This window comes from Barbus barbus, assembly GCF_936440315.1.
Source record: "Barbus barbus genome assembly, chromosome: 48".
Lineage (NCBI taxonomy): Eukaryota > Metazoa > Chordata > Actinopteri > Cypriniformes > Cyprinidae > Barbus > Barbus barbus.
Window position 1 is genome coordinate 7650463 of NC_136726.1, and position 15525 is coordinate 7665987.

At 37.0% G+C, this 15525-nt stretch overlaps 2 protein-coding genes across 3 annotated transcripts; both read left to right on the forward strand.

Moving 5' to 3' along the window:
• The first annotated feature begins 5137 nt into the window (after positions 1–5137).
• Positions 5138–9686, forward strand: LOC306866305 (photoreceptor-specific nuclear receptor-like). The gene is made up of 8 exons (XM_079411404.1): positions 5138–5471; positions 5750–5900; positions 6194–6297; positions 6376–6648; positions 7984–8162; positions 8381–8621; positions 8739–8844; positions 8947–9686. Exons 1-8 carry the CDS (start codon positions 5381–5383, stop codon positions 9077–9079), a joined length of 1278 nt encoding a protein of 425 aa, XP_079267530.1. The 5' UTR covers positions 5138–5380; the 3' UTR covers positions 9080–9686.
• On the forward strand, positions 9641–14215 carry LOC306866306 (stomatin-like protein 1). 2 transcript variants are annotated; one of them, XM_079411405.1, is made up of 7 exons: positions 9654–9941; positions 10378–10484; positions 10560–10709; positions 10825–11028; positions 11109–11319; positions 11450–11638; positions 13722–14213. In XM_079411405.1, the coding sequence occupies exons 1-7, from the start codon at positions 9785–9787 to the stop codon at positions 13919–13921; spliced, it is 1218 nt and encodes a 405-aa protein (XP_079267531.1). In that variant the 5' UTR covers positions 9654–9784; the 3' UTR covers positions 13922–14213. The 2 variants fall into 2 exon arrangements, with proteins under 2 accessions (XP_079267532.1, XP_079267531.1); XM_079411406.1 differs by lacking the exon at positions 10378–10484 and having other exon boundaries at positions 9641–9941; positions 13722–14215.
• Positions 14216–15525: the final 1310 nt, after the last annotated feature.

Consider the following 15525-nt stretch of genomic DNA (forward strand, 5'->3'; position numbering starts at 1 on the left):
TTTTTATATTTTAAAAATAGGTTTATATTTTGGGTTATGCTAACTAGAAAAAATAAAATAAAAATCATAATGATAATAATAATAATCTAGCCAATATATATTTCAAATATATGCTGTCTATTAATTTTTTATATATTTAGACTTTCAAAAACCTTTACAATGTATATTACAAAATGTACTTTATGAAGCAAGAAAGAAAATAACTAAATATTTATTTATTTACTTTTATTTTTTAATCCAATCCCCATATGGGTTGTACAGATACAGAACCTGAGCACTACAGATGCTTATGAAATACCATTTGGACACGCTTGAACCAGCATCCTAGTAAACAGCCTTGACCTGAAATGATCCGAAGTGTAACTTAAAGGGTTACTGATAAACCTTATCAGTCATAGTGTATAATATTCCTGCTATTTTTAGGCCAATCTAATCTCTTTGTGTTATGGTAATCTCTGCTCTGCTCATCTAAGCAAGTCTTGTCCTAAAAAGCCACTAGGAACATTATGCGTTATTGCCACCTGCTAGTTACATAAACGCAGCTAATGCTGGCTGTGAGGCGCACACTCGCTCAGGTGTGTCACTCATACATGACATCCGCAGGAATGTGTCATGCACCGAGCTTTTCTTCTGGAAGCTCACAGTCACATGTTGTGACACTCCTGTTTTCAGCTCTCGCTCTCTCACGCAACACGTTGTCTGAAAACAAATAAAAGCAAACCAAAAAGACACAATGTGGGTGCTTAGGTCAGGCAAACACTGCCATTCGCAATCAGCAGGTCAAAAAGAAAAACATCCCTCCCATTGTTGTTTTGTAATTAGAAACATTTGTAAATCTAAAGGATTGTACGCATGTATGTTTGTTTTGTTTTGTTTTCCATATTGCTTGCCCTATAGGGTCTCATATTTTTTAATTAATAAATTATTTTATTTATTGTTTGTTTTAGTTTAGTTTAGTTTTTCCCAATCAATTGTCTTTTGTAGGGTCATGATTTTTTTAGTTTTTTTGTTTGTTTTGCTTTGTTTTGATACATTTTCCAAGTCGCTTGTCCTATGTAGGGTCATGGATTTTTTGTTTATTTATTTTTTGTCTTGTTTTTTTTTTTTTTTTAGTTTAGTCTTTGTAGGGTCACAAAATTTTGTTTAGTTTTATTTTGTTTTCCAAATTACTTGTCCTATGTGGGGTAGCAGAGATTATTTATTTATTGTTTGTTTGTTTGTTAAATTCCTTGTTTGTTTTCTTGTTGATTTTAGTTTTATTTAGTTTTATATTGTTATTTGTTGTTTCTTTTTCAAATCTCTCTCTTTCTCTTTTTTATTAAGCACTTTTTCATTTTTTTCTTGTCTATTAATGTATATGCAGGGGATTTTATGCAGTGACTTCACTCACATTCACTATTTATGAACAATAAGAATTTATTGATTATGTTTTACTTTTGTCAGGTGAAGATGAGGAACAAGTAGGGAAATAAATGGATCACTTAAATAAATTTGGACAAATGGAAAAAAAAAATGTTTTGTTTCAGTTTTCTGTTTTATGTAATTAAATAGCAGGGGAACCCCCAGATTAAATGGTTGTATATTTAATAATATGTTTTATTTTTTTCTACTCTGCTGTATTGTGAAAACAGTCACAAAACACTGAACTGTTAATATTACCTTTAGTAACATAAATAAAATCTCTTCTTTAAGAAATGAAAACCTCTGAATCATGAGAGGACCAAGTAAAAATGTTATTACATACTATGCCATAGTCAAACATTCTTCATTTGCACACAAAACAGCACTGCCTAAACATGTGGGATTTTGGCAACACTGTCAATTCATTCAGCTGAAACTCTTCGAAGACAGTTGCGCTCCGTAATCAAAAACAACCCATACCTGCCAAACACACTCAAGCACACACCTAACGTATGCCAAATATGACAATATGCAAATCACAAATACACAGGCATTCTTATTCAAACAGGTCTGTGTTTCAAGATCTTCATGCTACAGAACTCAATTACAGTCTACAGGTTAGAGTTCAAACGGCTCAGTCTGCTCCTCAAGAAGACCCCAGCCTACTCGAGGGGCCGTAATCTCTTTACACACTCTTTAGGTCAACAGAGAGGCCTCTGTCAGCAGGACTAAGACACCAGTTTAATGCCAACCGAGCATTAAGGAGGATTCTTGGTTCACAGAGATCATCTCCTCATCAGACTGCATGCTGTCTGCTGGTCATTCATCGGTTGAGTTTAAACAAACCAATTAGAGAAGAGTTCACATCAACCGACTCAAGATAAGGCTTGTTTGGCATTCAATCAAAACAAAGCTTTTTGCAATTAAAAGGTCACATGATTGTGGTTTATGAGCAATCACTGAAAGAGACACGAGAAACGGGTTTAAGATGGCATGTGTTGCTGTCTGGCTTCTGTGTGTGACCTTGCACTGCTTAAGACTTTAATAAGATAGATACACAAATCAAAAGAAAAAAGCAAATCACTGACTTCAGCCCTCTAATTACCAGTAAATCACACTGGGGTCACTAATTAGGCAGAGCTGGATCCAGAGAGCAGCCACCATATGGCACCGGTGCCAATTGTCGTCGGGCCCCTCGCGGCTCCCACAGACTCACAAGCAGCTAATTGTTTTCTTTCCCTGATCCCCCTCTTTTCATTCGAGGTCTTTGTTATCTTGAGAGGACACGTTTTATGGTAGGTTAAGCCGCTTAGCTGATTTGAAACGGGTGCTGGTGGACGCTCGTGGGGTGCAGGAGCGGACGGGACTCCTGGTGAGGACGGAGATGTGTGTTTGTGCTCTAGAAGTCAGAGAGAGTTCACATTTGTTGATCTGAGAGTAGATGTTTGGTCTGCGATGCATACAAATACAATCTGGTGAATAATGTATACGCTGTAGTATGACTCGTGAAGAGAAATGGTCAGATTTTTGCAGGGTGACATGCCATGCGGCATTTACAGTATGCATTTACTTATTTACTTAATAAATAAAATATTTCATATGCACAGTATAAAGAAATAAGAAATATAGAAAAGTACGAGAGATTATAACAATATATATATATATATATTCATTCTTGTACTTTTATATATTTCTTTTTTCTTTTATACACTTTATATGATATAATGTTTTAGAATAATACATATATTTTCCTTAAAATATAAAAAAATATATATATTTCTTGTGTAGGTATATTATTCATGATTATATATTAGTTGACATTAGTTGAGTAGATCATAAGTTAATTGAAATTAAAAGGAAAATAATGTAGTAAATAAAAAGGTAAAAAGTACACAAATATAAATGTAACTTTATTTAAAAATTTATTTAACTAAACGTTTAAGTTAAATGTAGCTATAAAGAATAATAATAAAAAACATATTAACACAACAAACACTAACAAAGTGCAAGTGCACATGAAAACAAACATATGTTATTTTATACTAATATTTTATCCCACATTTTTTTTTTCTAATTATTATTTACACATTTATGACCTTATATTAACTGAGAAATTATGAAATGGAATATTTGTATGTTGTTGTTTTTTGTTACACCAGGCTAAAATGTTATTAACTTTACATACACCTTTCAGAATCTGCAAAATGTTAATTATTTTACCAAAATAAGAGCCCCTCTCTTAATGCATGGCTTTTCCTTCAGGAGCATCAGTGAGCGTTTGAACTTTCTGTAATAGTTGTATATGAGTCCCTCAGTTGTCCTCAGTGTGGAAAGATGAATCTCAAAATCATACAGTCATTGTTGGAAAGGGTTCAAAAACACAAAAATGCTGGAAAACCCAATAAATTGTGGGACCTGAAGGATTTTTCTAAAGAACAGCAGGCAGTTTAACTGTTCAGGACAAACAAGGGACTCATGAACAACTATCACTAAACAAAAAAACACAGCTTTGGATCGTTCAGGTAACAACACAGTATTAAGAATCAAGGGGATGTAAACTTTTGAACGGGGTCATTTTTATAAATTCAACTATTATTTTCTCTTGTGGACTATATGTAAACATCTTTTATGTGAAATATCTTATTCAGGTCAGTACTAAATAAACAATAACATGCATTTTGTATGATCCCTCTTATTTTGGTAAAATAATTAACATTTTGCAGATTCTGAAAGGTGTATGTAAAGTTTTGACTTTAACTGTATATATATATATATATATATATATATATATGTATATATATATACACACACACACACACACACACACACATATACATACTTGGAAGTGGTAACCAATATCAGCACTAAAAACATACATTCCCTTAATATAAATTTTAACCTAAAACAGTTGAACAAACATCATGAAAACCTAAACATGTTATTTGAATTTCATTGTCCTCATAGGTAAACATGCCACAGACAATCATTGTTGGACACATTACTGGACATCATTTTTTGAGTAACGACAAGATTTATATCCAGCAGATTTGGCTAACTGGAGCCAGTAGAGATTAGCATTGCCTCATCATTACTGTTGGACAGTTGAGGATTAAACAATGATGAAATACCACAAAACTTTAGGGAAGAATCCCCTAGCAGATGTTCACTACAGCCTGTGTACTATACAAAAGAAATATGATTTTCATATGAAGAGACATAGTTACACATCAAAAATTGTAGATATAGATCAATGTTTGCATTCCTTCATATCTGGTGTTATGTGTAGTCAAAGGTAAGTAATGTCCTTATGGATCACTGATCATAACAGGAACATGTTAACCCATGAAATCAATATTGATTGCTGAAACTAAGAAACCACTTGTAACCAAGTCACCCAATAAAAAAATTAATAAATAAATCAATAGCTAGCCACTGTCAATTTTGGAGGTGTAATGTTAACCAAAGTCTTGAAGTCAAGCTATTTTGTGGGAAAACCTCAAAAGAGAAGAGATGAGAGCAAGAGAGAGATAGATGGACATTTATGACTCAACCCCAATCCTTTTGTTTGTTCATTCTCTCCACACTTGTTGTGGATGGAGCTAATGCTACTGAGTGTGACTGATTGATCCACCCCTAGATGGACAGTAAAGATTAAGAGGATGACAAATAGGCATTTGCTTACACAGCGCTTGCTACTAATCCCTTTGTCTTCCTTTAGGGAGCCCACGGTAGCCTCAGAGTCACTCACTGTCCGGCACCAGAAGGAGGTTACAGACCTCACTGCTCTTTACAAAAGCATCAGACAAGACCATCAGGATAGAGATTGAAGGACTTTGAAGAAACATCTAATATTCGTACAATTCTCAGGACTGGACGGATCTCTTGGAGGACCCTCTAGGATTCCAGTCAACCTACCTGGGAAAAATATTTTGGCCCAAAAGCCAAATTCTTCTAAGGGTACACTTCTACGCTACACTGAATGGAGGATCCAATGTCAGAAATGTCCATGATACCATTTGCATCACCAACAGAGTCTTCCAGGAGCAACTCTACGGATGGAAGCCAAGATGGTGAGTAACTGCTTCTTCAGTTTAGCTTGTAGTGGACATGCAAGAAGTGGTAAAGACTCTTGCAAGCAAGTACCCTTCGAACTTTTTGGTATTCTTGAATTTCAGTTTGAATATCTTATAGAAAGTCCTAAAATACAATACTCTCAAGCAAGGTTTACTTTAGCAAGTATGGCATGCCAAGTTAATGCTGTCTTGTGATTATCAACTCCTAATGACTGAATTGGGTATAAGCAATTGCGATCTGGAATAACAAATAGTTGTTTCCTGTGCTTTCCCAGGTAAAAGCCCCACTCCTGGCAAGATCCTGAACTCGGGACTTCTTTGTAGAGTGTGTTCTGACACCAGCAGTGGGAAACACTACGGGATATATGCTTGCAATGGTTGCAGTGGCTTTTTCAAGCGCAGTGTGAGGCGCAGACTCATCTACAGGTGAGAAAACACCTTGCATATTCACTCTCAGAAATAAAGGTACAAAAGCTCTCATTGGGACAGTACCCTTTCAAAAGCTACACCTTTGTACCTTCTTTACCCCTAAAGGGTGCATTATTGTACCTTAAAGGAACATAATTGTACTTAAAGTTTACATATTAGTACCTTTTGAAAAGGTGCAGCTTTTCCCCAGTGGTAGATTTTGTACCTTTTTTCTGAGAGTGTTCAAAGTTGGGAGCAGAAATGCTTGAAGGTAGAGACTACCATAACCTTCCTGATAATGAAATTTACAGATGTCAAGCTGGTACAGGCATGTGTCCTGTGGACAAAGCCCATCGGAATCAGTGCCAGGCCTGTCGCTTAAAGAAATGCCTTCAAGCTGGCATGAACAAGGATGGTGAGTCAACTTCTTAAAAGCATCCTCTTCTTCCTCGTTGTCTTCACTTTCTAAACCTTTCCGTCCATCTCCTCTCAGCTGTTCAGAATGAGCGTCAGCCCCGCAGCACCGCTCAAGTCAGATTAGACGCACTGGATATGGACAAGGACAAGGAGCACCTCGCCACCACCCTGGAGCCCACCTCCTCGTCCACCTGCTCTGTGATCAACCGCCCACTGCTGGGCTCCTCCATCAGCTCCAGCATCAGCTCCACAGATACTAGCCAGCACTCCAACAGCCCCAAGAACGGACATCGCTTCATGGCCAGCCTGATGACCGCCGAGACCTGCGCCAAGCTGGAACCAGAGGACGGTAAGGAGTGACACCACCTTGGTCAACCTAGAAAAGTTTTTTTGGGGGAATACCATGCCTTTGTCCAAAACTTTGGAGATCCGGTGGCAACAAGGTACATAAAATATTTTCCTAAGGCTTACTTTGAACTTTAAATTTGTTGTAGAGGTATTTATGATGTTATGGTGCCACAGAAGGCAAACTGAAACATCCCTACACTCAGAAACAATTTGCAAAAATTGCACATTTGGGGGTACAACTGCTTGTCACTGATGTGGTACCTTTTCAAAAGGTACACATTTGTACCTTATTTATCGCTATAAAGGGTGCATATTAGCAGTGTTGGGGAAAGTTACTTTTAAAATTAATACATTACAATATTGTGTTACACCATAAAAAAATTATAAATTGCTTACTTAGTTACTTTTAATGGAAAGTAATGCATTTCATTACTTTATGTTACTTTTTGTCACCTGAGCTGGGCTTGTTTATTTATTTTTAATAACAAACAAAATTGCAAATTGCAAAGGTCCTTTCATGCCAAAAGTGAAATTAATAAACCTCAGAAGGAATTGCCTCTGCACTTACTCCTGATTTCTTTCGACAAAGAACAGGAGAGGTGTCAGTGAATAAATGGGAAAACAAAGTAGCTTGTGTTACTTATTTAAAAAAAATGGACTTAGATATTTTCTTGTAAATTTAAAAGTAAGGCATTACTTTACTAGTTACTTGACAAAAGTAATCAGATTACATAACTCACATTACTTGTAATGCGCTACCCCCAACACTGCATATTAGTACCTAAATGGTGCATTTTCGTAATTACAAGGAGCAATTTAGTACCTTTTTAATATGTACTTAGTAATATGTAACTAATATGTAATTAGTACAATAGAGTGACAGCTTTTGTACCTAATAGGGTACCCTTAAAAGGGACAACTTTGTACCTTATTTGCCCCCAAATGTGCATATTAGTACCTTAAGAGTACATATCACTACTCTAAAGAACTTTGTACCTCATAGACATAATATAACTGTACCTTTAGGAGTACAACAACTACCTATATGCAAGTACCCTTAAAGGGACATCTTTGTATCTTAAATACCCCTAAAAGGCGTGGGGTATATAAGGTACAAATATATCCTTTTAAGGGTACTTTCCTCATAAAAGTTGTACTCCTAAAGGTACAGTTATATTCTGACAGTGTCTAAGCTATAGCGTATAAGTCATTGACTGACTTCATAGCGAGGCAATAGTGCCGTAGGTTTCGGACAGGGCTATGCTGGTCTATACTAGCCTGGAGCAGCAGGGATGTTTATGCTGGTCTAAGCTGGCCTTTTCAACTGTGTTTACAGTGGATGAGAACATCGATGTGACCAGTAATGAACCTGAAAGTTCTCCGGAGTACAGCAGTGCTCTCTACCCCTCACGTGGACCAGAGAGTGTATATGAAACCTCAGCCCGCCTGCTCTTCATGTCTGTTAAATGGGCAAAGAACTTGCCGGTGTTTTCCCATCTACCATTCAGAGACCAGGTGAGAGTCTATTACTTCTCACTCTACTACCACCAGATGAGTATTTTCTGATTTGTTAATCCAGAAACAGAGATTTCAAGCCAAAGAAACCATAGTTACGTTGTTGTTAGTTATACGGTATAATCTGCAAGTGCCGCTCAAAACAGCAAATATTGTTGATTAATTTGCCTAACTTCAATTTACCATAAATTTTAACCCAGCACTCTTTGTGAATTTAGGTGATTCTACTTGAGGAAGCATGGAGTGAGCTGTTTCTTCTGTGTGCAATTCAGTGGTCGCTACCTCTGGACAACTGCCCCCTGCTGTCTCTGCCAGACCTCTCACCCCCAGGACAGGGCAAGGGAAGCCCCTCGGCCTCGGACCTGAGGGTCCTGCAAGAAGTGTTTAGCCACTTCAAGCCTCTGCTAGTGGATCCGACTGAGTTTGCATGCTTGAAAGCCATTGTTTTGTTTAAACCAGGTAGGTTTTTCCCTCTTCTTGCCACAAGGGGGCATAACTGATAGCCTACATTACAAGAACTGAATTAGTAGGGTATAAATGTTGTTCTGGGTGAGTAATCTTTGCATTCTTTAACAGAAACACGAGGACTTAAAGACCCAGAACAGGTGGAGAACCTACAAGATCAGTCCCAAGTGCTGCTAGCTCAACATATCCACACTCTTTATCCCAATCAAGTCGCCAGGTGAGCAAATATACAAGCATGCATTTGCATAAAGAAGTTAAACTGTATTTTTGAGAGTGGACACAACTAATGAAAATTATTCTTATGAATCTCTTTCCTTAGGTTTGGCAGACTATTGCTTCTCCTTCCATCCCTTCACTTTCTGAGTTCGGAAAGAATCGAGCATCTTTTCTTCCAGAGAACCATCGGGAACACACCCATGGAGAAACTACTGTGTGACATGTTCAAAAACTGAGGAGCTCTTTCTGAAAGACTGTTTTTAGAGGAATGAAATCCTCAAGAATTTAGGTGCTTTGCTTTACTGCCATGCTAGTTACGATGCCAATGAATTTGCCTGAATACTAAAAAGAAAGTGCAAATGTATGTAAGCCACATAAGTCTTTTGCATAGGTTGCTTATTTTGTCTCATAATTTTATATGTCTCTTTTTATTTGTGTTACTGTAGTTTTTATACCTATAATATTGCTATGCATCTCCATTATTTGGAATCTCAGATATTTGGCACAGCCTGTTTATGTATATCATGTTGAGAATGCAAATTGCCTGTCAAGGCCATTATAATGCAAGATTATTTAGAATATGTTTAATGATCAGTTCAAAAGAAATTGTTAACAAATACCCCTTTTGAAGGGGGCACTTTTGTAAAAGTTGAAATATATGCCTCATATTTGTAGGACGTATAAATAAAATATATTATTAATCTTTCTGAATTTAATTTTTTAATGATGATATTACCTTTCCAACCGTGATGCATGTCACTTCCGGTCCTCTAGAGGGCGGCATTTCATTGGCCCTCAGCGCACGACGTCACGTTAGAGGTCGCAAAACGCGGAAGTGCTTTTTGTTTTTGGCATTTTCGACATGGATTGAGCTCAAAATAACAATAATATAAGTTCATAGGCATCACGGAGGGAGCGATCTCTTCTGACACGGCAGGACAATGTTCGGGAAGTCTTCGGGGTACGAGTATCAGTGTCTGTCGCAGAGAGATTCAGTGTACAGTGGCGCTCCTGGACTGTTTTCATCTCACAGTAATTATGATCAGAGAGGACATTCATTTGATTATGTGCCTAAAGTCTCTCAAAACGACTTCACAGGTATTCATTCCACGGTGACACACATTACGGTGCACATATTAAATAAGTAAATATAACTATAGCTTAGAATTATTAGCGTGTGTGTGTGATTCATACTTAACCAATGTAATACTATTATAATGCTATATTATAATGTTATGCTATGACATATTGTTTATCATATTTGTATTCTTTTGTTATTTATGTATATACAATATTTATATCTAAAATGTATAACGTTATATGTGGGTGTATTTATTAATATAATAATACATTTTAGTATTATATATATGTATAGCTATATTATAATAATATATACATATTTTTCTATATATTATTCAGTAGTTTCAATTTCTCTCTCACACACACACACACACACATATATATATATAGTAATATTTATACATTATATGACACAATAATCTTTGCTAATTAATAATTATTAATTTCATAACAGATAAATCTCAGGGATTGTTGTCCTGGATTTGCAACTTGATCGTAACGTTCCTGGTTTTTCTAGTTACCTTCCTAACTTTTCCCATATCTGGATGGTTTGTCCTAAAGGTTAGTTCGAAGCACATTTTTAGGAGAGTTTTAGCCTTTTTTAAGTGCTTCTTAAATGTATAGTACCATTTTCAGGTTGTACCGAACTATGAGAGGATTGTTGTTTTTCGTCTGGGCCGGATCCGTCCTCCTAAAGGTCCAGGAGTGGTTCTGGTTCTGCCTTTCATTGATCAGTGGCAGAAGGTTGATCTGCGGACCAGAGCCTTCAGCGTCCCACCATGCAAGGTATAAAAAAAAAAAAGAGATTTTTTTTATTCTTTTTTTAATTCAATTACATTTAAAAACTCATCTTTCTACAAACCAAGTATTTTGAGATTCCCACAATTTACCCTGCCAAAAGGTCACCACCAAAGATGGTGGTCTGGTGTCGGTGGGAGCGGATATCCAGTTCCGGATCTGGAATCCGGTGATGTCCGTGGTGGCGGTGCAGGATCTGAACGCCTCCACCCGCCTCACCGCACAGAACGCCATGATGCAGACCCTGAGCAAAAAGACCCTGCGAGAGATACAGACCGAGAGGATCAAGCTTGGAGAACATCTCGGGGTGAGCGATAAATACCAAATATTACACATTCATTTATTGGTGAACTATCCCTTTAGCTTTGAAGTGCCTGTGTGCTGCAGATGGACATGAATGAGATGACGAAGCCTTGGGGGCTGGAGGTGGACCGTGTGGAGCTGATCCTGGAGGGGGTGCTCCGGGAACCGGATGGGGGTCACGCGGGGCCTGTCATTATGCCCCCCTCTGTCCCTGGGCTGGAAGGACTCACTGGACCCATACAGCAGCTCGCAATGCACTTCCTGAGCCAGACGTCTGCGTCCCAATCCAGTCAAGGTGATGTTAGGCTACTTGAATCTGTAATAGGGGTATAACGGTACACAAACATGATGGTTCAGGGTGGTTTCGGTACAGCAGGAAGAAAAACCAGCATGATAAACAGAATCTCATTTTGTGGTTTCTCCAGATTCAGTAAGTTTCGCGGATGAGCTGTGCTCAGCAGCAGCTGTGAGTGGCAGTCGTGTGGATGGACTGATGGACGCGGTCCGGTCAGTGCTGTCAGAGCAGCTGGTTCATCAGGTGCAAGCCTGTTACCGCTTTCAGATCACCACCGACTCTGGACAGAACAACTACTACTATGTGGACCTGACACAAGGTAAGACTGAGAGCATTAAAAACACTCTTGACCATAAAAGTTTGCATTACTTGAAATAAAATAAACAGTAACTGAAATAAAATGCAATATACAAAACTGTTTTTCAGGGCAACATTTCTCATTTTCATTTAGTTGAACCTGATGTACTAAAATATCTACAACTAAACAGAATCAAAATGAATAAAAGTTATATAGACATATTTAAAAAAAAAAATGAAAAAATGGAAAGTATGACGTTTAAAATAAATAACATTTTAATAAAACTATAATAGTATCTGAATGACACTAAATAACACTGGTGTATTGCCTGCTATTGATATAGAGTGCATTAATGCGGGCCACCCACTTTTTCAGTGGTGCTGGTTCTGAAACGTCTTCTACGTTTATGATTTGAATTGATTTGAACGAAAACAGCGTATCCGTGTGGCGCAGCTGACACAGAACAACATATGCAGTTTGCGTTCAGTGGATACTCTCCAAAATGGCGCTACGCTGACACAGAGACGAAGTCGTTATTTTTATTTTCTTTACGTACAAAAAGTATTCTCGTAGCTTCATAAAGTTCAGATTGAACCACTGATGGCAGATGGACTATTTTGATGATGCCTTTCATACTTTTCTGGGCCTTGACAGTGTTATTTACTTGGCAGTCAATGGGACAGTCACAAGCCTCCAAAATATCTTAAATTGTGTTCCAAAGATGAACGAAGCTTTTATGGGTTTGGAACCACATGGGGGTAAATGATTAATGACAACATTTTCATTTTGGGGTGGAGTAACCCTTTAAGAAAAGTCTTCGTTAAAGTGCTATAAGCCATGAACCAAATCAATCAGCTAGGAGGAGAATCACAACTGTACAAACTTTGATTTGAAGCATTAAATATTTAAAAAAATCGGACAAAAGTACAAAACCGTGTGCTTAACGACTTTAATGAGGGAAGGAACTACAATCCCATGAAGCATTGTGAATGACATAATCAAATGAAAAACAATGGAGAAATATAAAACTATCCTTTTAAAGTTGTTGAGTGTATGTATAGAAACAATATATTTTAAGTTTATTGCAAAATATGCATATATATTTAAATATTTAAGTGTTTTGAGACCTTGATTGTGTCACTTGCGCTGCTTCATGGGAGTGGGCGGAACTCAGTGCTCGTTTGGCACTCACTGCGGCTCTGATTGGTGGAATTTTCTGTACAGCATCATGAGTAATGTAGTTTTTAACCAGAGTTTCTGTTGTAAAAAAAATAATTAAAGCACAAGTTGAAACTGATGGCTTCAACAAAAGCAGGTCTGTTTTTAAAGGTTTAGGTCTTTGCACACCTTTCGTCCGAAATCTTCGCACGATAAAAAATAAATACAACCTCTTGTTGTGTCAATCATGTTTACACACTGCCTCCGAAAATTTCGTCCGAAAAAAAAAAAAATGGGGTCGGTTTCGATTTTCTGCGTTTTCGCATCCGTAACAAACATTTTGATAGGAAAGGATGATGAATATGAAAAAAAAAACTTTTTTTAAACGCATATGAAAATATTTGACTTAGTGTGCAAGGATCTTTACTGTTAAAAATTTCCCTATGGAGAAAATTAATGGCATTTTCACTTCCAGAACTGGACTGTTGGGCTGTTTTCTGAACCTATATAGGGAAAATATCACATCAGAGACGTGGCTTAGTGATAGTGCTCATTCAGGTGATTTGGGTTCGAGTCAGGCTGGCAACATCTCTGAAACCCTTTCTACTTTAACCTCCTGATGTTACTCTACAATTAGTCAGTAAAGTGATGAAAAAAGCCAAAAATAAGTCAGAAGCAGATGTGTTAATGAATGAAACAGTGGGTAAGATTTATGAATGCAGAATATCTGGTTGCCTAGAAAAGAGCATACAAAATGCATTTTGATGCAGTGCTTTAATCTACAGTAAAAAAACAAAAACAAACACGCTATAAAATGGAAGAACTCCATAATCTCATATGGCCAGCTTTTCAAACATTGTGGTTACATGCCCAAAAACGTTGGGTTGATTTGCCAGTTTAGGGACAGTTTTGTGTGAAATGCTCTGAATGCTGTGTCTGTGTGGAGGTGCTGGAGCGTGTGGAGCGGGCGTCTCGCCGCGGGAGCCAGATGTTTCTCTGTGCATGAGCGAGCAGGATCTGTTGGCCATGTTTGAGGGGAGCCTGCGACCGTTCGCCGCCTACAGCAGCAGCAGACTGATAGTTCAGGGAGATCTGAACACCGCCATGAAGTTGGAGACATTAATCAAACTCCTCAAGACCACATAATGTCATTCATAACACTTTCGTTTGCAGTGGTTTAATTTCAATTTAATCAAAGCACTTTGTAAAATATTTAAGGTTTACACTGTGAATGTTTAATACAGGACTTATATTATTGTGCATGGATAGAATTTAATTTGCTGCTGTGTCAGTGTTGTTTATTTATAACAGTGTGGCGTGTCGTGACCCAAGCATTTCCATTCATGCATGTATGAATTTTTCAAAATCTGTTTATGACTGACTTGTCTTGACATAACATAACATAAATATGTTTTCTAATAAATGTGTATTTTAATACAGTGAGTCTTGGATTACTGCACACACACATGTAGCAACATCCTTGAGGTTTGTTTGTTCACTTGAGAAAACAGTACTCTTAATACACACTTCTAAAGAGAAAAAAGTGAATAAAGATTTCCTCACGTTTATAGTTTGTGTGTATATATATATATATATAATTTTCATATTTTTATAGAAATCTCTAATGCTTACGAACAGTTTAAAAATACAGCAAAAACAGTAATATAGTGGCTATATATAGATCAAACTGTCTGAAAATATTATTGCAATTTAAAGTAAGTTTTCTATTTGAATATATTTTAAAATGTAATTTATTTCTGTGATCAAAGCTGAGTTTTCAGCATCATTACTCCAGTCTTCAGTCACATGATCCTTCAGAAATCATTTAATATGCTGATTTGGTGAACAATTATCAATTATTATTGGTGCTCGATTAATAATAATGGTTCTTCTTATAAAACAGTTGTGCTGCTTAATATTTTTATGGAAACTGATACTTTTTTTCAGGATTATTTGAAACATAAATCTTTTGTAACATTATAAATGTCATTGCTGCTGATCAGTTTTGATCGAATAATGCATTCTTGCTAAATAAAAATATTGATCGCATTTTTCTTTTTTTAATCTTACCCCAAACTTTTGATGGTATTGGCTTTCACAAAAAAAAAAAATAATTTAATCAGCACAACGGTTTTTAACATTGATAATAATAATAAATGTTTCTTGAGCAGCAAATCAGCATATTAGAATGATTTGTGAAGGATCATGTGACACTGAAGACTGGAGTAATGATGCTGAAAATTCAGCTTTGATCACAGGAATATATTACATTTTAAAACATATTAAAATACAAAATAGTTCTTTTAAATTGTAAAAATATTTCATAATATTTCTGTTTTTACTGTATCTTTGATCAAATAAATGCAGCCTTGGTGAGCAGAGAGACTTCTTTCAAAACATTAAAATCTTACAACTCAAATTATTTGTTTTCAGACAGTTTGATATATATATATATCAAGTTTGAGTAAGAAGGTCCCAATAAATTTGGGGTTGTCTCTTTGCAAATGTCCTCGAGACACTTCATCATCATCCTTGTCGTGTGGAGTGGGGAGTGATATATAAACACAAGGCTGCTGATGCTGAGTGTGCTGGAGAGGAGCGTCAGACCGGGACAACGAGAGAGGCGATGTCCCACTGCAGTCTGAGGGCCCATCTGGCGCCGTGTCTGTCCGGACAGGTCAGAGCCACTCGCACGGGACAGGTGCCTGCCGTCAGAAAGGACAACTCTGCCGTACAACCCTTCAATGAGA

What these genes read in the sequence shown, in the direction of transcription:
- LOC306866305 (XM_079411404.1), top strand. Translation starts at nt 5,381, where the DNA reads ATGGAGGATCCAATGTCAGAAATGTCCATGATACCATTTGCATCACCA. An exon ending in ATCTACCATTCAGAGACCAG is followed by an intron (nt 8,163 to 8,380) that starts GTGAGAGTCTAT and finishes TTGTGAATTTAG; the next exon opens with GTGATTCTACTTGAGGAAGC. An exon ending in CATTGTTTTGTTTAAACCAG is followed by an intron (nt 8,622 to 8,738) that starts GTAGGTTTTTCC and finishes ATTCTTTAACAG; the next exon opens with AAACACGAGGACTTAAAGAC.
- LOC306866306 (XM_079411405.1), top strand. Translation starts at nt 9,785, where the DNA reads ATGTTCGGGAAGTCTTCGGGGTACGAGTATCAGTGTCTGTCGCAGAGA. An exon ending in TGCGTCCCAATCCAGTCAAG is followed by an intron (nt 11,320 to 11,449) that starts GTGATGTTAGGC and finishes TGGTTTCTCCAG; the next exon opens with ATTCAGTAAGTTTCGCGGAT. An exon ending in CTATGTGGACCTGACACAAG is followed by an intron (nt 11,639 to 13,721) that starts GTAAGACTGAGA and finishes GTCTGTGTGGAG; the next exon opens with GTGCTGGAGCGTGTGGAGCG.